Source organism: Brachionichthys hirsutus, chromosome 8 (assembly GCF_040956055.1).
Source record: "Brachionichthys hirsutus isolate HB-005 chromosome 8, CSIRO-AGI_Bhir_v1, whole genome shotgun sequence".
Taxonomy (NCBI): domain Eukaryota; kingdom Metazoa; phylum Chordata; class Actinopteri; order Lophiiformes; family Brachionichthyidae; genus Brachionichthys; species Brachionichthys hirsutus.
Window position 1 is genome coordinate 7,362,691 of NC_090904.1, and position 26,560 is coordinate 7,389,250.

At 42.4% G+C, this 26,560-nt stretch overlaps 3 protein-coding genes across 3 annotated transcripts in view; 2 read left to right on the top strand and 1 right to left on the bottom strand.

Moving 5' to 3' along the window:
• Positions 1 to 841: 841 nt before the first annotated feature.
• Positions 842 to 9,597, bottom strand: rad54l2 (RAD54 like 2). The gene is made up of 22 exons (XM_068742451.1): positions 9,459 to 9,597; positions 9,144 to 9,267; positions 8,889 to 9,083; positions 8,670 to 8,806; positions 8,447 to 8,587; positions 8,121 to 8,353; positions 7,830 to 8,012; positions 7,583 to 7,716; positions 7,302 to 7,498; positions 6,813 to 7,155; positions 6,514 to 6,691; positions 6,164 to 6,394; positions 5,747 to 5,865; positions 5,220 to 5,338; positions 4,736 to 4,835; positions 4,437 to 4,642; positions 3,706 to 3,875; positions 3,026 to 3,222; positions 2,596 to 2,780; positions 2,371 to 2,460; positions 2,000 to 2,092; positions 842 to 1,848 (listed from the first exon to the last, which is right to left on the bottom strand). Exons 1-22 carry the CDS (start codon positions 9,595 to 9,597, stop codon positions 842 to 844), a joined length of 4,521 nt encoding a protein of 1,506 aa, XP_068598552.1.
• Positions 9,598 to 11,518: 1,921 nt separating this feature from the next.
• bap1 (BRCA1 associated deubiquitinase 1) lies at positions 11,519 to 18,156 on the top strand. Its single transcript, XM_068742749.1, has 17 exons — positions 11,519 to 11,555; positions 11,824 to 11,853; positions 11,974 to 12,028; positions 12,198 to 12,330; positions 13,003 to 13,122; positions 13,239 to 13,300; positions 13,431 to 13,573; positions 13,938 to 14,016; positions 14,115 to 14,238; positions 14,754 to 14,856; positions 15,298 to 15,482; positions 16,204 to 16,337; positions 16,424 to 16,887; positions 17,112 to 17,335; positions 17,421 to 17,513; positions 17,607 to 17,679; positions 17,955 to 18,156. Exons 1-17 carry the CDS (start codon positions 11,519 to 11,521, stop codon positions 18,086 to 18,088), a joined length of 2,193 nt encoding a protein of 730 aa, XP_068598850.1. The 3' UTR covers positions 18,089 to 18,156.
• A 1,867-nt stretch (positions 18,157 to 20,023) lies between these two features.
• The window catches only part of bsnb (bassoon (presynaptic cytomatrix protein) b), a 44,722-nt gene continuing 38,185 nt past the window's right edge, over positions 20,024 to 26,560 (top strand). Inside the window, exons 1-2 of the mRNA XM_068742407.1 lie at positions 20,024 to 20,211; positions 25,466 to 25,856. Coding sequence (XP_068598508.1) covers positions 20,024 to 20,211; positions 25,466 to 25,856 — 579 coding nt within the window. The remainder of the gene's footprint in view (positions 20,212 to 25,465; positions 25,857 to 26,560) is intronic.

Below are 26,560 nucleotides of genomic sequence, written 5' to 3' on the forward strand. Positions count from 1 at the left end.
AATATCCTTTCAACAGGGGATGCTACAATATATCAAACTGCTAAATGCTAAAATATGCTCTCAAAAGCCTAAAACATGATTAAAGGAGCGCCTTGAGGGGCTTCTGGATTTCCATTCTACATCTGCTATAATTATCTGTGAGGGCGTGCAGTTTTCCAGATTCTTTTCTCGGGGGAAATCAAGTTAATTAAAATGAGTTAAGTGAGGATAACAGACACGTTTACCAGCCGGTCAAATTTTGCTTTGCCACTCAACTGCTTCACATCAGCGTGTCAAGAGAAAGGCCGTCTCTGTCACGTTATTCCACCTGTTCTCAGATGGAATAACGCTTTAAAAGCGTAGCAGGAGAAACTGATAAGAAAATGCAGCTGGTCCACGTATGGAAAAGGTCTGTTCCAACTGCTGCGATGCTCCAGCTAAACAAGTCTGGCATATTCAGCATAAGGATTTACTCTTTGTAACGCCATCAAGGCTCAAGCTGATCCTGTTTGTGTGACGTTCAGAGAGAACGACAGGAACGGGTACGCGCCATTTACAGTAGAGATTAGGTGAATGATAAAAACAGTATCCAACAGCAAGGCCGGACGACAAATTGTAAGTTATTAAAAATGTCTTTCAATTTCAATTTATGTGCTCATGATTCCAAATGATTGTTTTCACTTGGATGCCCAGTTATTTTCATCTTTGCTGAATTTCACGTTTTTCCTCCAGTCTTCTCACATTCAGAATGCAACAATACATCTAAGAAACAAAAATCCTGCAATCCCACGATTGATACAATTAATCGTATGACTACCCCCCCCCCCCCTCATCGGCTTATTCTCCAGGACATTTGGAGTCGTTACTGTCCCGTCACTTCTATGACGTCGTCATCAGAACTACTGCCGCCGTTCTCCCCACTCTGCTGCCTGTCTGGCTGGGTCAGAGCGGCTCCCAGCAGGCTGGACGTTGGATTGATGAAATGTGACAGAAAGTTGGACGGAGCGGAGCTCGAGGAGCTAGGCACAGGGAACCCTCCTGATCCAGACAGGAGGGGGCTGGGGAACATCCTCGGCTCGGACAGCAGCGACTGACTGTAGTCGAGAGGGAACCCTGACGACAGCAGGTTGCTCATGCTGGGATTCATCAAGTATGGAGGCAGGGAACCTGGCGACGCTACGGACGAAGAAGGCGCTGCAGAAGGTGACGATGACATAGGGACGGTGGTGGAAGCAGAGGAGAAAACAGGCAGAGAAGATGACGAGGGGGTGGGAAGGTGTCCGTTGCCCGTGGCAGACGGTCTCAGCAGGTCTGGACCTGCAGAGGGGAACATGGTCTGTAGGTCAGCTAGTGTTTGCCCTGGCGTCTGTAGGAACGATGATCCGCCACTGCCACCCATCAGAAGTGGATGACCCATGTGACCTAGGTTTGCCAGTAGGGATGAGGAGTTCAGACCTATGGGAGGGAAACTTAGTCCACTGGAGCCCACGGAGAGTCCAGGGAAACGTGTTGCTGCAGAAGTACGTTTTCCTCTGATGGGCGCGTTGCCCTGACTTTCAGTGCTCCGACGTTTGCTGCCGCGCATCTCCAAAGCTGGGCTCGGGTTGTCACCGACTTGCCTGGCGAGATCGCCAGTCTCGCTGTTCTGTAAATTGCCTTCGTCCCTTGCCGATTCCGACGGTGATGGCTGTTCAGTCCCCATGGCGGCACCAGTATCGCCTGTGGATGAGGTGTAGCGGGTGATCTCTCTGAGAATCTCAGAACTTAAGGGAGAGGAGGGCTGCTGCTCCCCATTGGCGGATTGTGGTTGCGGATCCACTGGGGATGAACAGCCGTTACTGACAGGGTGGTTCTGGGAAGCTTGGGCACCTGGGGAGGACAGAAATGCAGGCATGAGTGTCAGGATATGTTTCCGGCTTGAAATAATTTATTCTTGAAAGGTTAATCCTTCTAAAAAAAAAAAGAAGCACTTTATGTACTGAGATTTTACAAAGAACCAGGAATAGATATAAATGCATACCTCTTGAAGCAGCGGAGCCCCCGACTGCTGGTCTACTGCTCCTTCCAGAACGAATAGCAAAAATTCTCCCGTCATTCGTCCTGATGTAAGTACCTGTCAATAGCAAATCTCAAATAATAAACACAGTAAATCATCCGGCATCGCATGCAGTAATCGTCAGATCAGAATCAGAATCAGAATCAGAAGTGGTTTATTGCCATTGACTAGGAACGTTTCTCGGTGAAGTCGTGCTACATCTAACATTAATGACAAAATACAAAGACCATACAAGTACAGACACATCAGCAGCAGCCGGAGTGGTTACACAGATGTGTACTAGCAGCAGTAAACTAGCGTCATCACGCAGTGCAAAGGTCAAAGGTCTGCAGTACCTTTAGATCCTCTGATGATATGGATGCTCTCTCCTGCGCTGATTCGAGCTTGAATATCTGTTGTGCTGTTAGCTCCTGGGATGACGATATCTGCAGATCAAGTCAAAAATTGTTCATCTCTGGTCATTATATTTTATTCAATTGATACACAGGCAAGTCGGTAAATTCTTTATATCATGGGCTATATGTTATCTCAAAAGATTCCAGCATTTCAAAACATGTTACCAGTTGTGGTGACGATCCTCTGCACGTAAACTCCAGCTTTCTGCAGGAAGTTCACAGGCAGGTTGGAGGCAGAGCTGGAGCCAGCCATGCCCATGCCCACCTGGCGAGGCAACATGGGGATTGGGGTGGACTGGATGGGTCGGACACTTGCTACAGGCTTGTCGTCTGGCCGTACCATGGGACGCCTGAAAGTATGATGCGGAACTAGTAAGAGTCTCACACGCCAACAGCCACGATTAGCCTGGAACAAACTTTGATGGTGGTTTTATCATTGATGTATTTATGGCACAGGAACGTGTAAAATGTTACTGAAGTACACCAGGAAGATGTTTCAGTTTCTCAGGGAGACAAAGCAGCAGCATTTTTAGACACTTCTCTAACAAATAAGAACAGAAATGCAAAAACAAAAAACGTGCAGTCAGAAACCCACCAGCCACGTTGGTTGAACGCTGGTATATTTGCGAGTCCCTGATCATTGGTCGGGTAGTAGGGGGCATATGATGCGCGAGAGTAGGGCACCGAGGCTCGTTTCTCATCCTCGTAGCTCTTCTTGGCGGCTCGTTTCTCTGCTTTGGTCAGTTTAGACTCCTTACGGTCCACCAGCAAAGACTCGTGAGGAAAAGGTCGCTATGACACAAAGACAGGGAGTTTTTTATTACACAAAGCTATCGCTAATATGCTAAAGCAGAATCATTAATATGGGATTCACAAGTCAAATAAAATACATCAGTGTCTCTTCCTCTTTTTGCTCTACTCATTTCACCAGGGAGAGAATTTCATTTTACGCTGCAACAACTTCTAGTTGGGTTTCATCAACACTGGCCATTCATTGGCCGTGCCAATATGCTTCTGGCTATGTGCTCTGACAAGTAAATGTTCACAGTAAAAATAATCTTAAAGCCAAAAGGACTTAAAGTCTTCCTGAGCCCAGGAGTCACACTGCACAATTACATTCTTAGTTACTGAATATATAGTAATAACGCCTGAGACGTTTAAACAGATCAATAATCGCAAGAAGCCCAATATTTGTCCCAAGTAAGTAAACAAGCTATCGGTAGTCCAAATGCCTTTCTTGCTGAGGTTTCAGTGAAGCCCAACATGAAACTGTACCTTGGTGATGAGGTGTGGGTAACGCTGGCAGGCTTGGTACATCACAGCTTCCATGTCTTCCTGGGCTGCCAGAGAGACCTGGCCAGGTTCCTCTTCTACAAAATGAAGCAGCGACTCCACTTCCTTACGAGTGAAGTTCAGCACCGGGTTCAGGTCATCGACCACTCGGTCTTGAGACACACACACACACACACAAATTAGTGGCTCGCATTAAGCATGGGCTAATAGTGTGAGATAATGGCGTAATAGCAGTTCCGTGTCACAATAGTTTAATGTTTATGTTAGGATTAAAGTCAAAGCAAGAAATAGTAGAAATTAAACAGAATTTTTCCAGTGTCATTTTGACTAAGTGAAAAAGCTAAATAAATACAGCCGGTCCTCCCTTAGCGACGGAGTCATGTTCTGAAGACCCCGTTGCTAAACGATTTCACTGTTAAACTAAACCCCTGTTGATTGACAACTTGACCAACATCATGTGTGGTCAAAAAAAATGTTTACACCGCGATGTGCTGGCGACGCTTCCGGTTTATGTCCCGCCTCTCGTCCATAGAAAAGCTGGGATAGGCTCCAGCGACACCCGTGAGCCGTTAGAATGAAAAAATCGGACATGTAACGGACAAACTTTTACATTTCGGAAAGCCCGTCGTAACTCCGAGCCGCCATTAAACGAGTACGTCGGTAAGTGAGGACCAGCTGTACAACGTCGACAGAGAAATGAACACCCCTCTTACCAGACATGCCCTGCTTGGAGACCTGTCTGTCGTAGATCTTCTTCTCCAAGGTGAAATGACAGACGAGCCTGTAAATGTAGCAGGGCTTCCTCTGCCCATAGCGGTACACCCTGCACACCGCTTGGGCATCGTGACACGGATTCCAGGAGGCGTCAAACACGACGACGCGATTCGCTCCTATTAGGTTTACGCCCAAGCAGCCGGCTCTGAAAGGAAGGCAGCACATCGAGTGAGAAAGTATTGTCTATTTCATAGATGAAGTATTCAAACAATTAAAAAAATAGAGCAGGGACGCAAACCTTGTAGAAAGTAGAAACGCCCATGTGGTGTGGTTCTCTGGGTCGTTGAACTGATTGATAAGGCGCTCTCTTTCTGAGGCAGATGTACTCCCATCGAGTCCTGAAGGCATACACATCCATCATCTTTGAAGCATCTCAACAAACTTTCATTTTCAGAACATGCAATGGTAATAGCTGCCACTGAATGCCGAGTTTAAGTTAAGGGGAGAATATTATTGGATTCCTACAAGACAGTTTTATCTAGCAAATACCCGGGGAGAGAGCATCAAGGTTCCCAGAGAAAATACAAACAAAAGTTCTAGATCAAACATCTTTTTCCAAAAATAGATTGCTTCCAAAACAGCCAAGATAAAGCGAGAACAGAAGAAAGTGCAGCCATTGATCACGAATCAATAAACAACATGTCAATTTTTAGTTTCTGCTCCGATGACGAAGCTCTCTGCAGGCACTCTTTTGGAGGAAGAGCAAAGACTGGCGGACTCACTGTAGTAATTGAGGTTGCGGACCCAGGTTTGGTTCTCGTTGTCTGGGGAAGCAACGTCTGTCGGAATTGGTCTCTTCGATAAGAAGTCCTCAATGACAGTCAGGGTGGACAAGCTTTGACTGAGAAGGTCACAGCAGAGACCAGAGAGTGAGTGTGTGAGGTAAGGTCATGGTAAAATGAAACTTTATTACACGCTACTATCAAATGAAAATGATTCCCATTGATTGAAGTCCTACAGAGAGATATATACGCAAAGTCAAAACTTACAGTTCAGCTAAGAGTTACATTTTTAGAGTACTGGATGTACATGTATGGCAACAAGCCACCACCAATCATGCTTCACTTATATCTTTTAGCCAATTATGAAACTCCTACCTAAAAATGTATCTGGAAGTGAAACAGAAAAAGCCCTTTTTTGTAGGAAGAGTGAAATATGAATCCTTTTGAAATCTCAATAATTGACTAGTGTCAAAGGCAGCTCTCCTCTAAATGCGTAATTGTGGATCCACGTCGAGTGCAGGACTTACCTGAAGACTAAGATCTTGTCTCGTCTTCTTACACTTTCATCAATCAAATGGAAGAGCAGAACCATCTTAGCAGAGTTCTCCAGAACTCCTGTCTGGTAGTTTGACATTATGTCCTTTGCCTGCAACAAAATGAATGGAAAAAAAAAAACAAAGTCACTGAGTTAACATTCTGTTTGACTCCAAAAGGCTTCAGGCCTGGCGGATACACACAAGCACCATAATTAGTATGCACATTTAAATTTGCTGTTCCTGTTGTAACGGACTTATGCCACAGGATATCCTGCTTCTAGTTATCCACAGTGCAAATTAGAAACTTAACCTATCGGTGTGAAACAAAACCCCCCCCAAATGGAATCTTTTAGTTGTAAATTCAGCCGCAGAGACGACATCGTCTCTCCGACTGTTGTCTGGACATACCCATTCGTAGGTAATGACTTGATTGGCTCTGTCCTGGGAGGGATTGAATGGTGGCAGGGTGTTATTGACTTTGCTGTGGCTCGAGTCAGCTGCCTTGGCTTTCAGGCCAGTGCCTGACGCAGGGCAGCGGGGGTTACTAGCTGAAGTGATGTCATCAAGGTCCAAGTCCTGCTCGTTGGTCTGATTCTCCTTTTGTAGAGCCTCGTAAAGAACATCTGGGTGATTCCAGATCTGGAGGCATTAGGGGCCGGAACAAATCAGCATTTTTAATGGTCACGTGACAACATGGCTAATGAAACCAGGGAAGTGTAGAAGGGTTGGAGCGGCCAGTACAGGGAAGTCACCCTCACCTTACAGCATACACAGAAGGCCTTGAGTGGATTCAGTCCGAGCCAACCACTGTTCCCTGCTTCTCGAAAGCGTTTCATGAACTCGGAATACAGCGCCCTCTGAATGGGAGACAGTCGGACCAAGATCACGTGCTCCTCTTTCGAAGGGAGCTGGTTTTGCAGCACATCATGGCCACGTCTGTGACCCAGAAATGTACAGCAGAAAAGAAAAATTAAAGTTAAGCATAAACCAAGCCAGTGCTTTTCCATCAACAAAAAACAAACAAACAAGGAAGAAAAATTAAAATAATCTAATTTACCTCTGGACAAAACCCTCCAGCAGGCTATGGAGTACGTGGCTCCGGTAGCGCATCAATCGGACATCTTGGGGCGTGCTGTCCATGCACTGCCCATTCAGAATGGGTCGCTCAAACATATTGCTGAACTCCTGACGTGTGCCTAAAAAGTCTGGTCTGACAAAGTCCACCATGCACCAGTATTCAATGAGGTTGTTCTGCAAAGGGTAGCCCGTCAAGACCACCCTGCGCCGGGAGCGGATGTTCTTCAGAGCCTGCGACGTGTTGGCATGGTAATTCTTAATACGGTGACCCTCGTCACAGATCACCACATCGGGGCCAGGCTGCGTTATGGCCCTTTCAATGCCTGCGAATAAAAGGTCATGAGCTAAACTTGAATGCGCGAGTCCTTGCAGCCCTTAATAAAGCCTTAAAGATTAGGCACACACGTACATCCACCTTCACAAGACTGACTACATCCCTACTTTTCTCACACTGATGACTTTTGCAGACCTTTCATGAGCTCCTGTTGTCTGTCCACTTCGTCCAGGTCTATGATGACGGGCCCAGCAGGCTTCTTTGATTTCCTCTTCTTGCCCATAACAAAGCTCTTTTTCATGGACAGCAGGCGGTACATCTCATATCCCATCAGCAACACCCCTCCATCTCTGGACCAGTCCTCCACGACCTTGGCCCTGGCCAGTGTCGTCCTGGAGGTCAAACGCTGGGCATCATTAACAGCTCAGGCACTACATTCTGGGTGATACAGCAAAAGTCGCAATGCCTGCTCATACTTGTGCTCATCATTGAGGATGTGAACTTTGAATGCCCGGCCTGTGGTGACTGCTGGGTCAGTATCGGGGGGAAGGGCTTCCTGGGATGGGAGCCAGATGTTAAACTCTGTCAGCCAGTTCTGAAGAGTGTTCACCTTTGATGGAAGAAAGAGACAAATTCATCTCATCAGAACAGTGACAGATATGGAAGTGTGCCATACAGACTACGTGAAATAATTCAACATGTTATAAACTTGGGATTACTCACAGGAACAATGGTCAGCACAGTGTGAGCCTCGGTATTCCCCAGTAGGATATCAATGAAGGAAATGACCTGCAGAGTCTTGCCCAACCCCATGCTGTGAGCGAGGATGCAGCCGAAGCCACTGCTGCTCTTGTATCGTTCCAGAGACTCGACGAGGTTGTCGTAGAGAAACCGGATTCCTCCGATCTTAGAAATGAGGAGACAAAATGTTTCAGAGAGAAATAAGCAGGACCGTGGTTCGTTCTTTCTCGCTGCGCCTTCATGTTTTGAGGATGAGCGTGACGACGGACATACCTGGTGGGGCTTCACAGCCCTCGCCAGCTGTGGAGCGAGGTAAAGGTCTTTCTCCTCTGCAGGGTGATTGATATTAACCAGAACCTGACCCTGAGCATCAGGCAGATTCAGAGAGTCGTTGACATGTGCCCCGCTGCTCTCCTCGGAGACGTTGGCGCCATCGGCGTCCTCGTCGGCCGAGTCACTGCTTATCTGCAGGGCATCCTCATCGCCAGAACTAAGCTCAATTATATCTGTGGAGCCATGGAAACAAACTATTTAAAATTGTTTGCAATCACTTGGGAAAACAATTCCAACACATTAAACCATTATCATATATTTCACACCATCTCTAATGGCAAATGCAGGCAGCGTGGGGTCAACTTTTTCATCTTCATCGCCACTGCTGTCCAGACAGATCACGTCCTGCTGGCTCAGGAGAGCAGGGACCAGATGGGACACTTCTCCCAGAAGCGATGCCGTGTCCACTATTGGACAGATGGGAACAAGTCAGGAGATTAGATTAGATAGCAAGCACAAATAAACGATTGATTTTAGAGGGGCAGTCACCGAGCTGAGCGTCTGGGACAGTTGAGCTTGGTGTGGGGAAGTCTTTCCTCTGCTGCTCTAGACGTTTCAGCCTTTCCATTTCCTCCTGCTGAGCAGCCTTGGTTCCAGCCTCCAGTTGATCCTCTTTCAGCAATTTCCTGTTAGCATCAGGAACAAGAGTTCAATTTATATACAAAATCCAAAATCTATTTTTGCACTATACCTGGTGGGAAAGATCACCTGATATTCTTTCTCATGTGTGCAGGTTTCGATGGCTTGGAGCCTTTTGAAGACTTTGAGGATTTAGAGAGTTTGGAGGATTTAGATAGTTTGGAGGCTTTTTGTTTCTTTGTTTGGCTGGAGGGCCGCTTGCACCGGCTCGAGTTTTCCGGGCTGGCTGAAGGCTGGGAACGAGAGGTGGGTCTGGAGGGAGACCTGGTGGGAGACTTGGAGGGAGACCTGGAGGGAGACCTGGAGGGAGACCTGGAGGGAGACCTGGAGGATGAGCGGGACGTGGGCCGAGAAGGAGGCTCTGAGGATGGCTCTCTGGAGGTAGCTGAATTGGAGTCACTGCCATCCCGCCCTGCGTCCGTCCTGCTTTGGGCGCTCGCAGGCCGTTCTTAATAAAGAATAGACAGTGCTTTGGTTTACATTCTCCAGGACTAGTTGTATTAGTACTTGCTTATTGATCTTAATGCAATGAACTCAAAACATGCTAAATGTATCATAAATAAACCAACAGTCGAGACTTTGTTTCAGCTTTACCCCAGAATGTAGCGTAATAGGCGTAAGATTTCACTTGTCTCTCACCAACACTATCATCTTCGTCGTCTCCATCATTTTCATCCTCATCTTCATCCATGTCCTCTTCTTCCTCATTTTCCAATTCTTCCTCTTCACTGTTAAGGCTGGGCTCCAGGTCGCTTTCTGAAACCGCCTCTTCAGACATGGCGTCTTACAAGGCTCTCAAAGTATTACCTACACACCTTCATTCGGAGCCCTGAGGCCACAGAACATATCATTAAAGTTATGTACTTCATTATCTGATAACATTTTGCAACCAGAAAATGATATAGTAAATATCTCTTTCTCTGTTTATTTATGCATCCCATTTATGATCAGTGGAAAATAACCACTGATGATCTCTGCAGTGGAGGAATGTATAAATTACCCCCCCAAACACTAAGCCTTGATCCCAAAGTGTGACGTCAATGGTATCGGAAACACTATATATAACAATTACTAAAATAATCAACACTTAAATCTGACCAACGACTAGCAATGGTAGAACTAACATATCTCTGAGATCATTGAGGGCACGTTTATCTGTAATAAAGCTTTTTATCCGGACTCTCTGTCCTTGTTAATTTGGCCAAAAATATACAGAAACTTAAATAGCAGTAATATATTCCTTAATTCATAAAATTCATAACTGGATGGCCAATCCATCTCGACATAGAATGGCTTACGGCTAAAGACCTAATACATCAGACAGTCCCTTTGTGGAGGCTGTTCGTGGGCTGCTTCGGTTCTCACGTTCCACACGGCGTGGCCGTGAGAGGCGCGTCATCCAATGGCTTTCGATGTTAGGAGCCGCTATCGAGGAGCGCGTTATCACGGAGCTCCACTTGGTGTACACGAATACGCAGATTATCACGCATCTGTCGTCACTTGGCTGAGTGGGCTACCTAACTGGCAGCATATTAATACTATTGATCAGTATACTATTATCAGGCTTAGTCAGTGGGTCGATATGATTGCGAATTGTAGAAATTAAATAGCAAATTCAAATGCTATAACAACGTAATTGTTTATTTGCTCATTGTAACGTGGACTAGAAGAAAGGGGACTTTCGTCATCAAGCCCTCCCGTTTTGTTGGCTGCAGTTAGCAAGATGACAATCTAACATTGTATAACGTTAGGTGCAAGGTTGACGGAGCTAACGCTAGCCTTGATTACAGCAAGGCTAGCACGCTCGTTTAGGTAAAACGCGTCGCATAAATGCAAACATTAGACGGTTATTTGATCTTACCTTGAATGCAGCTAAGCTGTAAATGACCGCTTAATAAACCTCCCTGTGCACAACAGTGATCAATCGATTAGTATGTACTCTGACAGTGTATATGAACGTTGCTAATTTCCAATTTTTTTTCCAGGGTAACCATAAATACTGTCCCAAACTGGTTATTACAACTAAGGTTCCACGATTGAAAAAGTCCGGTCATATATCAAATAAAAACGAATACAGACATAACAACACACGTTTGTTTTACTGCTTGCGTTAACAATAATTTAAGTTAGAATTGTTTATTTTGCGTGTTTATTTAACTTTCTACTTCCTGAGTTTAAATGTAACCTGATTTCCTTTCTTCACGACATAAGGTATTGTGGAGATATTCTTGGAAAAAGTCATTTTATGTATCTTTTATGTATAAATATGAGAATTTGTATTTTTTAAAGTATTACATTTACCTCCAAACTCAATTTAGCGAGAATTCAACAATTAGCTCTCTTCCATATTTTTATTTAAAATTACTAGCATTGTTTTACATTGCGTATTTTATCGTTTAATAGAGAGTCAAACTTTTTTTTTTTTTAACTCAAAAATACGAATCGATTCAATTGCTGTTTTAATTTAATCCATTCTTAGTACCACAGGAAGTTTAAGGTCGGACTGTTTTTGGAGACGGACCGTCGATCTTTGATGACGTTAAGTGGGCGGCTAATGTTGTCCATTGTGTTTATCTTGAGCTGTCTTGTACTCTTACTTCGTGAATGGAGACTGCATTATTGTTGAATATTCGTTCCCGTCTTTGGGGCATGGAAAGGAAAACTGCATAAGTATCAGGCTTACGTGCACAAATGCAAAAATGAACAAAGGATGGCTGGAGCTCGAGAGCGATCCAGGTGAGGAATGTCGATACTCAACAGCTAACTAACGTTAGCTTCCACATAAACGCACCGTTTAGCTTCCAAAACATCTTGATTTATAAAACCGAAAAAAAGTAGTTTATTGAAAATAAAAAGATTAGGACATGGTTAAAGTTACATTTCACTTTGTTTTGTGTTTGTGAAAATGATGGAGCGACTTAACCAAGGGCGAAATACGAGGTGCAATAGGTGTTGACACAAAAATACTACACTGCTCTCACTCTTCTTTTCTGATGTATTTTAGGACTGTTCACTTTGCTAGTGGAAGATTTTGGTGAGTATTTCATGTAGAGTAACTAAATGACTTACAGCAAAAGCCCAGCACATATCCAACTGGAGATGTCACGGAATAAGATAAAAAGAAATGTTCTATATGTATTTGTGAATTCTATAGGTGTCAAAGGTGTCCAAGTTGAGGAAATCTATGACCTTCAAAGCAAATGTCAGAGGTATGGAACTTGTAGTCAGTGTCAATGCAATTCTGTTTTATTGACCAATAATGCATAATCTAATTCTTTTATTTTATTCGGTTTTTTTAAACACGTTTTTTTTTCTTGCTTCTTGTTGGGTTGTAACAAGAGATTATAAGTGTGACATCATTTGATTCTTCCCCCCCAGTCCTGTCTATGGCTTCATCTTCTTGTTCAAGTGGATCGAAGAACGTCGATCTCGGAGGAAGGTTAACACTCTGGTGGATGAGACCTCTGTCATTGATGAGGAAATCGTAAATGATATGTTCTTTGCTCATCAGGTAACTGTTTTGGTGATCATACATGTTGACACTTCTGTTAAGTCTTTCTTTAGACTTGTGAGCAACTAATCACTATTACATTAAAAGTGTAGCAGATCATTCGGGAGCTATCGTCTTTTTAGAAGTTAGTGTTTATAATGTAATATATGATGCTCTGAGGAATTTAAATGCATGTTTGATTACGGTTGGTTTAGTTTTCATTTTGATGTTTATTCATTTATGTTAGGAAGTGGCATTTTAAACTTTTAAGGCCTTTAATGTAGTCAAGAAAATAAGTCAAATTGCATTTTGACTTTCAGTTGCATTTAGCTACTTTTGGTACTTATTCACAAATTGTATGAAATAAAGAAACACAACTTAAATGGGCTTTATCTAACTAGCAATTGCCCTTGCATCATTTATTATGCATCGTTGAATATTTAGAAGCACGGGTCCATTCATTTGTTTGATAACACCTGCTGTCTTCGTCCTCTGGAAAAATACATTAAAATACATCTACTGTATATATTTGAAATCCCTCACCAAAATATTGCGTAGCTATGAAATGACAAAGTAATCCTATGCAGTGCAACATCTGAAAGATGCAGTTAGATCCCCTCTTTTAATATATATCTGTGATGTTATGTTGTAATCTAGACTTCTGTTTTTTGTTTTTGTTTTTTTTTAATCTAGCTGATACCGAATTCATGCGCCACCCACGCTTTACTGAGCGTGCTCCTGAACTGCAGCGGCGTTGAACTCGGCAACACTCTTAGTCGTATGAAGGCTTTCACAAAAGGCTTTAGTCCAGAGGTAAGCTGCCGACACGCACTCGTGCACGTCTGCAGTTACATTCTTGTTTTCAAATAGTCACTTGTAAGATCTCTCCCATCTTCCTCCCTTCATGTTGTGTTTTATCTACTTGTCAGAGTAAAGGCTATGCAATAGGAAATGCCCCGGAGCTTGCCAGAGCACACAACAGTCATGCCAGGTAGATTTACCAGACATCTCTGGCTTTGTGGGAAATAAAATCTTCAATGATTTTTGATAGTATTATGCCAGATATCAGGCTTTTGTGCAACCATCAGACGCTGAAGCGCTCTTTCTGTGTTTCCATGGAGACCGGAGCCCAGACACCTGCCGGAGAAGCAGAATGGGATCAGTGCTGTGCGAACCATGGAAGCCTTCCACTTTGTTAGTTATGTGCCCATCAAAGACCGCCTCTTTGAACTTGATGGACTCAAAGCCTATCCTATTGACCACGGTATGACCCAACACTGAACAGTCCTATTTTGACCACTGTATTTTTCTGCTTTTATGTCTTTTTTTTTTACATTGGTATTTTAAGACTTTATTGTAGTATGTTGCCTGAGGTCCGGTGTGGCCTCATTTCTTATTGGATGAAAACAAAAGAAACCAGGATTCTTTTCTCTTGAGGCCCTTGTCACAACCAAGAAAATCTTTTAAGATGTCCCTTAAAGGCATTTATTTAAAGTTAAACATTGTTATCACACATTTTCTATGGCCTTCATTAATGCTTCAGTGTGTTTAAAAAATGTTATGCAGTTGTTAGCAACTTATTTTTAGGGGTATGCAATTTAAACGGAGAATATTTCACTTTTGTGTAGGGCCCTGGGGAGAGGAGGAGGAATGGACAGATAAAGCTCGGCGAGTTATCATGGAGAGGATTGGGCTAGCTACTGCCGGGTGAGTTCTGAGCAAGAGCATTAAGTGTTACACACACACACACACACACCCACACACCCAAGGCTTCATTCTCATCCTGCTGCTGTAATCTTTTTCAGTGAACCGTACCATGACATTCGCTTCAACCTGATGGCAGTGGTGCCTGACCGGAGGATGAAGTACGAGTCCAAACTTGAAATTCTAAAGCGAAATCGACAGATTGTTCTGGAAGGGCTGCAGAAGGTTAGAAACTGCCACCAGTTTTATCATTTGCCAGTGACTTTGCATCAGAAGAGTTGGTCAGGCGTTTCTGTGGGTGTTGCTCTGCAGCGCTACAAAATTAACATTCATCCTGTGACACGTGGAAACATATTGTAGATTGATGCCAAAGCTGTAAACGAAATTATACCTGGAATTTGTTGAAAAATTTATACTAATAATAATATCTACTAATATAAAATAATATATAAAAATTGTTGTACCTGCATCACAGATACAGCAAAAAAATATATATAATAATTCAAACCTACAAAGGGCCATGAATAGTTAATGATAAGTAACAAATATTTACAAGCTCTGAGCTTTCCAACACGGACAAGTAGCGCCTGACAGCAGCTGCTGATGGCTGGTTAGCTTTGACTGCTGGTACACATGTGTTTGTTTTGATGCTCTAATGTGGCTAACTGTTTTTTTTTTGTAGCAGCATTTCCTTACGAGGGTAAATGTCTTGTGGAACACATTTTGTATGTTGTCTTCAGATGATCCGACTCACTCAGAATGAGCTTGTCCATGACAAGAAGGAGAAGGACTCTTCCTCTCCTGATGATAGCACAGCCGCGCTGAAGAGAGAGACAGAGGCAGAAGCAGCTACATCCCAGGGGACTGAGCAGCCACCAGGTCGTTCCTATGACGCATTTTTCCTGTTCTTATCTCCACAATATGAAAATAACAGGGATACAGCCATCAGTATGTTCATCCATCTATAATCATTTCTTGTCCAGAGCATCTCTCAAACTCTAAATTTTAGCTTCACCAGACTTAAATGACTTTAATTAGCTAAAAATAATAATGTAATAAGTAATATAAAGTGATATAAGTAATTTATCCTTTTAATAGTTTTACATTTTTACAAAGGTTTTCCACAAATAGATGATTTTAAGGTGAGGACATGTCATATTCTGATGATTTTTTTGTTTTGGGGGGTTTTAGGGAGGATATTGTCGTATATCTTTTACTGTAAATTGTAAATGGATGAATATATCTTGCAAGTAAACATTCATTTTAACATTCGGGACTCATTACACTCAGTGGATGAATCAGGAGTTCAGTCTAAAGACGGAAGCAGAAACTCAGGAAACACGAAGGTCATGGGCAAATCACCAGTCGCCACCGGAGGAGGTCCTCAGCAAGTCACCAGCTCAAACGCCATTGCCCAGCGCCTGCCCGCTTTCCTGGACAACCACAACTATGCCAAGTCGCCAATGCAGGTAAGATGAGAAGTCAAGTGTGTAGGTTCTGGCCCAGAAACCACTACTGGTCGATGTGTGTGTGTGTGTGTGTGTGTTCAACACCTTCCTTGTTATCTAAAGCTGATCTGTTCTAATTACTTGTTTTATCCAAACAACAGTCCCAAAACTAGTTTCTGAACTAAATGAGATTGATACAGAATTGACTTTCATCCATCCGTGGGGCCTTCCATCACATTTGTTTTTCAGAAAATAACTCAAAAACTATTTAACAATCTTCCACAAAACGTACTCGCAAGAACGAAATACTGACGCAGTGCTATTAGGGATTTTTGTTGTTTATGTTATTTAAAATTCTCCTGCTTATAAGTTGGACTTTGTGTCATTCAGATGAAGGTTGTCCAAGGCACACCTCAAAACTAGTGAATTTTACTTCTTAAACCCTAAAGTGCACATCTGTGCTGGAGAAATACGTTTGATATTTTAAGAACTGTAAGCATTAAAAAAAAAAAAAAAACTTGATTTTTAGTACCGGTAATCTCACTCTTTTTGCTAGGCGTGTTAAATACATCTTTACTAAGACGGCTACTTTTTAGGAAATACAAATCTTTTTCAGTTTTTGGTTTCCTTCATTCCTGTTGTAAATGCAGTTTAGAGTTAACATTGGTTACATGTCAAAGTGATGTTGGTGGCTGCAGAAGAACTTCCACAGAGTTTTATTCAAGATTTTCTAATTTTACAGGAAGTGGAGGATCTTGCTGCTGTAGTTGGTCGCTCTCGAATGGCGGGACCTCCCAAACCCTCATATTCGGATGACGAAGATGACTATGAGGACGATGAGGAGGAAGTAACCGGTTCCACGGGCACATCTAGCAGGTTGCTGTTGCAAGTTATGACTTGACTGAAGGAGTTGGTGCTGCCTTAATGTTTAGTTAAAAATGGTTTGAATTTCATATCTTCAGGTTTAGACGGAAGGTGAGTTTGCGAAAGCGAACGGGACGAGTCGGGACCGGAATGGAGAGCCAGATTGCACTTACGGTCTTGGCTGAGAAGCTGAAGAAAGAGGCCCAAAGGAAAGATGCCCTCAACACGCCCATTTCTGTACGCACAGAAGGGCGTACAGGGGGCATTTGCATCACATCCGCTTCACAGCCTTCCCCAACTCCCAGCAACGAAAGCACCGACACAGCCTCTGAGATCGGCAGCGCTTTCAACTCCCCGCTGCGTTCGCCCGCACGCTCTCAGGCTGCTACACGCCCATCCAGTCCGGTTGCATCCCATCTGTCTCGCGTGCTGTTTGGAGAAGATGAGATGCTGAGGCTAGACTCCAGGCATAACCGTGCTGTTAGAGAACTGGGCCCCTCTGTCAGCATAGCCTTGTTACACCTGCAGGAGGATGGAGTCATCTTCGCTCGTCCACCATCTGGTGAGACGATGAGATCCTTGCTGTCGTCCATGTTATTTAATAGGGTGGCTGAAGACATATCATTGCAGCAAGCAAGATTTAAAGACGACTCAGCATATTGATCATTTAGACAGAAGTTTGGGGGTGATCATCAGAATAACAGACACGACTTTCGATGACGATTGACTACATCGTGCTCTTTTTGATACTTTTTTTTTCCCTTACCTATTCTGTTTCCTGTTCAGTAGATTCAGATGGCACAAAGCAGCCTTGTACACATGAGAAGCTAAAAGACAAAGAGGATGCCAGCCTCATAGCGGGAGAGAAGGAAGACGTGAAAGAAGGAGATGGAGGCCTATCTCTGGAGGAGAGCAAAGATGGAGCACAGTTGAGAGGTAGCAAGGAAAAGCCTAATGCTGTGGAAAGCACTACAGATAGCAAGCCCCTTGGGGACAAGTACGCTCCCAAAGTAAGTTTTAGAGTTTTCTGACAACATTTTAGAACACACTCGTCTCAGGGAGCTGTTTTATCAGTTCTCATTCTGTTTCCTGCAGGAGCTGCTCGCACTGCTCAAGTGTGTAGAGGCTGATATCGCCAATTATGAGGTGTATCTTAAGGAGGAGGTGGAGAAGAGGAAGAAGTATAAAGTATGTTTTATGAACGTGGAACCAATCGAATGTATCTGGTGAGACTTTTGTTTAATGTCTTTTAATCAAACTCTCTTGTTGTCATTCAACCAGATTGATGACCAAAGAAGGACCCATAATTATGATGAGTTCATCTGCACCTTTATATCAATGCTGGCCCAAGAAGGTAAGTCTTAAAATCGTGGTTTTTCTTGTGCGTATATTCCGGGCTTCTCTGTAGTTTGTCATTACGAAAAAATATTTCACATTTAGTCACACCATGAATATTTTTGTACTGAATGCCTGAAAAAAAGTAAAAAAAAACATAAGTATATATTTAAACACACACACCACACAAATACAAAATCAAGCTACTTGCTAAAATGCTTCTGTTTTTTTTTCTTTTCTTCATGGTGTTTGTGTTTTGCATCTTCATTCATTCTGACTTGGCATCTTCTGCAGGCATGTTGGCCAGCCTTGTGGAGCAAAACATTTCTGTACGTCGTCGGCAGGGCGTTAGCATCGGCCGATTACACAAGCAAAGGAAGCCTGACCGCAGGAAACGCTCTCGACCTTACAAAGCCAAGCGGCAATAATTACAATCATAAAATCTGTATATAACTTCTTCCTGTGTGCACCTGCAACCACCACAGAGAACAAGAAACAGATGCACTCCTCAAACAGTTTCCAAAAGGCCGGTTAGTGTTGTATTTTAGTCAGAGCCTCCTCTTTCTTAGGAAATTACCAATATGTTTATTAGTTATTTTGTCATTTATGTATAAATGTGATATTATTTTAGCCTCAATGTAAATGTTCCTTGTTCTTGTGCCGCTACTATTGACAAATTGTAAATATGAAAGAAAGACAATGTCACAAGGAAGCATCTTGCTCAGTGTTACTTAAGAAAGAAAACAAATCTATTTCCTCAACTGTATCCATTTTCATGTTTTTATGGTGCCAATGAAGTATTGAATGGTTTCAATAGCAACTTTTTTTTAAATCCACAGCATTTCAGATATAATCTATTGAGTAAGTTTTTGTAGAACATAAAAAAAAGCATATTTTAGTCATATTTTTTACAAAAAATTTTAAACTCAAGAAGTCTTGTTTTTCCTTGCATTGGAATGGTCAAATGAGGGTCTTTATATCCAATGTTCCTTGAGGGCCTGCAATAGAAATTCTCTTTTCTTTTTTTTTTTCTTTTTTTTTACCTGAAACTAATGTTCAGTTGGATGTGTTCACTTGTGTATTTTGTACATATGTTAATTGGCTCACTTGTACACTGATTCCAGTTGTCCACTGTGGTTGCTGATTCATACAATAAAGTCAATTAAAATATCTTGCTGTAATTGGGATTCCTTTCATTTTTTTTTTATGAGTGATGAGACGCTGTAGTTTCTTTTTCCTGAGTTGGTGGTATGGTGAAATACACAGTGGTTAAGACTCGTCTCGCACCAAGAACATGCATGAATGTGAGTGCGAGATACTGTCTATTGCCCCTGTGATGATGAGCTGGTGCCCTGTCCAGGTCGTACCAAACCTCAGCTGAATCCTACGACTTAGTTTTAGTGTAGTGACAATTGGTGTCCACTAGAGTGAGCAGTTGTTCAAAGTACTGTGACCATTTAAAAATCAGGTTCTTCTTTATGCTGTTCGTGAGCTTCATATTCACAATACATTTCTGCTCAGCAGGAGTATGTTGTGGTGCAGGTGCATTCAGATTAATAACTGGCGTCCTTTGTGTGTCTTTTTTAATGATATTTTCCCATTTCTCAGTTTTCATTAGCATATTTCTTTCATTGCAAATACCTATTTCTCCACCAGGCCACTTTTGGCCCTGTGTTAGGTAAGACCTTATGCATCATGTAAAATCTCTCATTTAATAAACCATGCTGTAGTGTTAGGTTGCTACTGGTTATTTGTAATGTAGTTGAAAGACACGGTCAATGGCAGAAGTTTATCACACACTGACTTAAAAAAAGTAAAACATTATTAAACAAAAATGATTTGTTTTGGATCAGGAGTATTAGCTAACAAACATTTTATTATGGACTGAGACACCGTTTGACTGATTAGTTAATTATTTACGAAATATTTTCTATCGACACGAGCAGAAAATAAAATAAAATAAAAAAATATATAAATGTAGTTCAATTTAGTATCATATAAGTGAAGGAATTTTGGCAATTTAAAGCTGCAAATCTTTGGCCTTTGTGTTTTCATTAAATAAAGTTATAAACTAAACTTAAGACACATTGTAAAGTCAATTCAATTAGGATGCAAAGACGCGGACTGAGTCAGCATAATGTTTCAGATGCATTTTGTGAGCGACTTGAAATGAACGAGCAACGTGAACGCGCACGTTCTAGCGTCAGCACCCTCTCCGTCAGTGCGCGTGCTCCGTGCGGGATGCTGGATTGTCGGCGGTGATGGCGGAAGGAGAGCGGCGCTGAGTTTCATCTGAGTTTTTAAGCACAGCTGTTGAAACAACCACAACATCGTTCATCTCGGTCGAGAGCTTTCCCGGGGCGATGGGGAACGAGGCCAGCATGGAGGGGGAGGGACAGGCGGGACCGGCGGGACGGGCCGGCCCCGCGGTGCCTGCAGCGGGGGCTCCGGCTTCCATTTCAGCACCACCGGACTCTGGACAGCTCATCAAGCCGAGCAATGGAGCGCCAGCCGGAGGAAGCGGGGCTGGACCCGGGCCGGGGATTAACAGGTAGCCGCGACAGCGAGGACGTTTTACCGCTAAAAACCGGAAACGGTGGAGAAATTAGAGAGGCTGCACGGCGGCATGCCGTCTAGAGTTTATGAGGAATATATATATTATATGCATTATTCCTCATAACCCTTAGATACGGTATATAACCGAATTCGCGAAGACAGTCTTGAATGGGTGCTTAATAATTTATTTCACTATCCTTTCAACACTACTCTCCCCTTTGGAGACATTTTTTGCGTTTCGGCAGCACCGCCCTGTTACTCAACGTCAATTTGGGCCTAAAACACGTTTAATATGCAGCGCTCGGATCAATAACAAGCAAACATTTCTTATCAAACCCTTCAGTAAGGATCTTTACGCCCGTTTTCTGTTTCCGTCCCGGTGCATCAGTGGCTAAGCTTTATGAATGAATGAACGACGTTTTTCTTTTTTTTTTCTTTTTTGTGGCTCATAAGAAGGCAGTGCCGAGTAAACATGGACACTTAAGGGAGAGACAGGGCAAATATGAATGCCTCCGTAATCTCAGATAAATGATTTAGAGATGTAAATGATGCAAAGCGCTCTGGGATCAGCCTTTTTCCCATCACAGGCTGATTTTGTGAACATTCCCTCAATATAAGAATCAGTACCGGTAAGTCATCTTGAGAAATCACCTTCCTCCTGATGAGGAGCTGTCTGCGTCCTGTCGACAGCGTTGTGTTGGATGGCAATTCTAGCAAGAGAGAACGCCAGCGTCATTTGTTCTGCACAGGACTTGAATTCAATCCAAATCAATATGCAGCTTGTGGAGATTGTTTTTTTCTCCCCCCCACCATCATTAACTGCAGAGAAGAAGAGGTTAGTTCTTCTAGAAGAGTGGTGAAACCCAGACACATTAAAAATGTTGTGACAGGTTCACATGAAATATTTCTATTATTCTCGCCGTTAGATATGGAAACCTAATTGCTGTCTTAACAAGACAAATGAATCATTAACATTGAATGAGATGCAGCAGCCTTTAGGTGTGTATGGGCGTGTGGAACACTGTTAGAATATATTGATATGCTTGAATACCAGCTATGTTGTATGACACTATTTGGATTATCTAAAACATTGTATCCATTTTTTTAAATTAAGAGTTTACATGACAGAATGACATTAATTGAATTAACGTTTACAGTAAATCAATATATTACAATATCTGGAATCATAACTCCTGTGTTGTGGCACAGCTCGACTGTGGGGTAGGGATTACCCTCTGAACAAGATCTGATATTGCGCTAATTGCACAGTTCAACAGTTGTAGGCGTAAGTGCGCAAAAACGGAAGCTCCGCTGCGTTTTGGATTTGCCTCGGCAGCTTACAGTTCTATTATGAGCGTTTTATCTTTTCACCTAAAAAGATGATTGAATTTTTCATCAAATTATTCGTGGCCGAGGTCTTTATCGTTGACTTATTAGTTGATTTTTGCAATAACTAAGCGAATGCAAGGTATGTTGGTGAGCTGTAGATTTGTCATACCATGTTATTTACAAAATATTTATGCTGTTTTGTTGCGCCCATGTTTCTATTTGTGAAAAGCACTCACTGTTCATTCTGTATATGTGCTGTGGTGCAGATATAAAGGCTCATAACACCCGTATAATCTTATTATTTTCTTATGCATCGATTTCTTTGTGGCTTCAGCACTGTGTGCCATGAGATGATGGTTAGAATGTCATATATAGCTGATTAGCTTATTTATTTCCTTAAGATTTTCTTACCATTTGGTGCGAATCTTTGCCTTAATATACTCTCCACATAGAACACGTGAGACCACGAGAAACAGTGAGATGGTGGCTGGAGTGAGACTGTAGATAAGGAGGCTTTTCATGTTCATTACAATGAGGTATTATATTTTATTCAGCACTCTCAAAGAGATAGTTTTGAGCCCTCATATGAATCGATAAAGGTATGGTATGCGTCACAGATCTGTAACAGCACATGTTGTATATGTTGCCGTCCACTGCGAGCTGCTTGATTCCTGCAGTCCAACACATGCTAATGGCGTCTGCTCCTTCCAAACACCGTAACTCATTAAGAAATGTCCATCACTATAAATCAGAATGCCATTAGAAACCTCGACAGCCCTGCATTTTATGAAATCCAGAAATATGATGGATGCAGCCACGTTCTACAAACAGTGTGCCCTCATATTTAATTCAGCTTCAGCAGTGAAAGCGCTGGACATGATGTAGCACACATAGCAAATGGCTGTCACAAACAAAACAAATAATGCACAAGCACTTAGAATTCATGACAGAAAATAAATGACTGATTATGAGAAATGGAAAAAAGTAATATTGTTCCAATAGCTAGACACGAATATGTGAGTTGTGAGTTCATTTAGAGCACTCGGAATACATTTTTGAAAATTATACATAGATTGTAAAGCCTACGGAATATCCTGACAAGCTCAGGCTGCTACATCGGGAGACACCTCTCATTATTCTGTTTTAATCTTGAGATAAATCTGATGTTATAAAAGCAGTAACCACAATATGGCAAAATTAATTCTACGCTGCGTAATAATTATTAAGTTAAATGGTTTCCCTGTGAATTTCTCCACATTTTCCATTTCGATATTCTTTTCTGTTTTTTCCTCCAAAGTCACTGGTCACAGCAGTGCCTCTGTCCAATGTCAGTGAGCAGACATTTCACGGAGGATTTGTTCTCCGCTTGATGCCTTTCATCTATAGTTCACCACTGAAACCAGTGGATGAACATGCGTTCAAGGTTAACGCATCCGCTTCTTTTCTGGTTTGACCTCTAAATATTATTTAATTGACAGCACAAGCGAAATTCCAATCCATGTTTTTTATATTCAGTTTCATTTCCAGTGGACATAGAAATAAATCAATAAGAAACACATTAATTTATAAACATATAAATCTCCATTATAGGGATACTCAGACAGATCTAAAATGACGTACTCGTGTAACAGATCATTGGGGTAACACATATACACATATTTTACATGGAAAGTGACACCTGTGATTTGTTTACCTGCCTATGCGAGTGATTCATGATTTATGTCCTCAGGAATGGTTTTGTCAGTTACCGCCTGGTTCTGGTGCAACACTGGTGAGTTATACCAGCGAAGTGGTAACTGAGGGGTAACTCAACGTTGTAAGAGCGCCGTCTTTGTTCTGTGCTCAAGCTCAAAAGGAAATTGAACAGTACATTCTAATCAGCGTTGCTCTGCCTGGAGGCTCACACATTAGTGGTTTGTAAAATATTTAGTATTTTGTAAAGGGGAAATTATTTTTTTCCTGTTTTAGTTTTAATAAACCAGGCAATCATGTAATAATAAAAAAAAAACATGACAAAATCTATCTGCATGATGTTATATCTAAGAATTTAGAAATATTCTTGATACACACTTGATACATTCACTTGTGTAGAGATTTTAACTCCATTTTCTACATTTCTACAACGATTTCTAGTGCAGGAGACACAAACCTTATGTGGACAGTCATGTGCAATTGAATGACGATATCTGATTTCTGTAAACTGTCAATGTAAAGACATTTTTTCAAGTGCCGTTAGCCTGTGCATGGGGCTTTGCATGAATCATAAGAAATTACACTGTCTTCACCATTCTGGTGACACCTATAATGTGAAACCCCTTCCTATCTTGCGAGGACATTATGTCGACAGGAACTTCAGCCGTCTGCTTTCTGTATCAGCGGTCAGTAGCTTCAGAAATATCCTCAGAGCTCCGGCCTCAATCTGAGAGTGTTGAGTGAGCACGCTGTCTGGGATGTGATGAATATCACATGGAGAGGTGCAGAGCCTCCCTGATGGGCTTGGAACAGAGAATAAAAAGCTCCTGTGGGGAATGGAACAAGGTTAGAGTCGTGCAGCAGCTCAAGTCAACGGCTATGACTCATCATTTCTAACATGCTCATGTTATAATTCCTCCCTTTGTTTCAACCATTGTCTCACTGTGGGTGCAGAGCTGCTGATGAGTCAGTTTGAAGATATTGTGCATGACAAAAGAAGGCATACTTTGTTATACAACCTCCATTTCTAATTATTTAGTTGCCTGAATGGCGAATGGTTGGAATGCACAAGACAACCAAGTTTACAGTACTATTGTCTCATACGCTGCCTCAACAGAGTGAAAACAAGCCACAAGGAGCACTTCACATGAACTGATAGAGGCATTATAAAATATTCAACATATGCCTCTTATTTTGAGTAGTCTGATATCAACAACATTAAACCCTGCTAAAGGCATGTGGACCACGAACAACGCAGAGCTCTGCTGAGTTTCAAAATGTGATGATCAAGAACACGTACTGCTCCTTGTTTCAATTAAGCAGAGCTGACTACTATATAAATCCAGGGAAAGAAGTATAAAATGCTCTTCTTTTAAAACATATATATATATATATAGGAAGAAATGCCTGCTAAAACTACAAAACTACTACTACGGTACTTTCGGCTTGTCCACTGAGGGGTCGCCACAGCAAATCAGCTTTTTATGGTGATTTGCATATTGTAGTTGGTCAAATTTTTACGCTGGATGCAATTCCTGACGCAACTCTCTGCATTTATCCGGCCATGAGAAGCAGCACAAGGGAGAAACTGGCAATGCTACGTTAGCTCCTGCTAGCCGCGCTGCCCGTACTACCCATGAGGCCGCATTACAAAAAAAAAGCTGCTTATACACTAATGCATGTGTCTGTCTGATTACAAAGTTTAATGGAGTCATGCGCCAGAAATGAAAACTTTGAGCTGACGTCTGACTCACTGTCTGTAAGTAATGGATGCCTGCAGAGAATTTTCACAATGTGAAGTGTGTTTCACAGGCAAACCTTAGAATTAATATGCACACAATTTACAATTACAATATGTACTGTCATTCTTTACAAGCATGGCTACGAAATAATTGTTTATTCAGTACATATTATTTTCACATTGACCATGGAAACAGTTTAACAAAGACATCAACGCAAGATCTATTCACTGTTTTTCTGGAATGTTTAACCAAATCTAATACAACAACAACAACATTTCCACAAACAACTACTGGACAAACTGATGTAGATCAAGGACCATAATATGCAATTAAAATGTCCACCTAATGTGGACCGAGAGTTATTTTCCTATGAAGTACTTATTTTAATATGAAAGATACAGATGGTTTCTCTATTGAAATCTGAATAACTCCTGCAGTACTACCAAGGTCAAAATTCCACTTTTGTCTCTTTATCATCTGTATTAGAACACCTCAGTCAGACCCAGGACTGAAAGCAGGGGTGCAGAGCGGCCATGGTACCGGGGACAGGCTGGCTTCTCATGATACCCCTCAACATGCTGCACCCCATGGAGAACAGGCCCAGGGTCATGTGTCCAGGAAGAATCTGCAGGTGGATGTGGGGAGCAACAGGACTCGGAGGTCCCCTTCCGTGTCCCCAGAGCGAGGCAGTGTCCCCACTTCCCCGTATTCTGTGCCACAAATTGCACCCATGCCCAGCAGCAAACTGTGCCCCGTCTGCAAAACCACCGACCTGATGGGCGCCGAGGAGAACAGGGCAAACTTCAACACCTGCACGCAGTGCCGCTTCATGGTGTGCAACCAGTGCGGCTTCAATCCCAACCCTCACCTCACAGAGGTAGGCAGCATGTGTAAAGGAATGCTTCTATTTTACGCCAGGTTCTGTCGCCACTTGCTGAATGACCAACCGGATGCATGCACGTTGTACAGATGATCTGAAGTTCACTCCACTGTTAATCTGCCCTGAGTCATAAACACACTCGACATCTGCCACGCTATGCTCACATGGAAAACAAAAACGTCTAGACATGTCCAAAATTGTATTTAAAAAAAAAAGGAAACCCCTGTGAGCAACTGACCGTGCAAACAGATTCAGAGTGAATTCAGGCATGCAGTGATAGAGACGCCTTGAAGGCGTAAACGACAAGAATAGAGTGGCAATGTTTTGTTGGATGTTAAAAGCTGGATGTTTCACAACTCTGTCCAAAATCATCCTTATTATTGTGATCAGGCTGGAAAATCCTGCTTTCAAATATAACTGGTGTCTTTGTGTCTTCATGTTTTAGTTTAGCCGTTGATGACGTACACACATACACGAGTCATATTACAGCATGTATATTGTCAATAGGTCTATTTGCGTTCCTCCCAGCTCTATGCTATGCTATCTCTACCCATTCATTTTCTGCCTAGTATTTCCGTGAAAGCCATGTGAGTGCAGAGCAGACTTGATGATTCAGATGCTTCGTTTTGATTTAATTGGTCTTGAGGTCATTTAATCTCATTGACATTTGTGACTCACGCCAACTACTGTTATGAGTTTGC

Bases quoted from the DNA above. Each gene is read 5' to 3' on its own strand.
- rad54l2 (XM_068742451.1), bottom strand. From the start codon at position 9,597: ATGTCTGAAGAGGCGGTTTCAGAAAGCGACCTGGAGCCCAGCCTTAAC. The intron at 7,499-7,582 runs GTATGAGCAGGC...TTTGACCTCCAG, and splicing joins ATCCTCAATGATGAGCACAA to GACGACACTGGCCAGGGCCA. The intron at 2,461-2,595 runs GTAACATGTTTT...CTTGATCTGCAG, and splicing joins GAGGATCGTCACCACAACTG to ATATCGTCATCCCAGGAGCT.
- bap1 (XM_068742749.1), top strand. From the start codon at position 11,519: ATGAACAAAGGATGGCTGGAGCTCGAGAGCGATCCAG. The intron at 16,888-17,111 runs GTGAGACGATGA...TTTCCTGTTCAG, and splicing joins CTTCGCTCGTCCACCATCTG to TAGATTCAGATGGCACAAAG. The intron at 17,514-17,606 runs GTATGTTTTATG...TCATTCAACCAG, and splicing joins AGAAGAGGAAGAAGTATAAA to ATTGATGACCAAAGAAGGAC.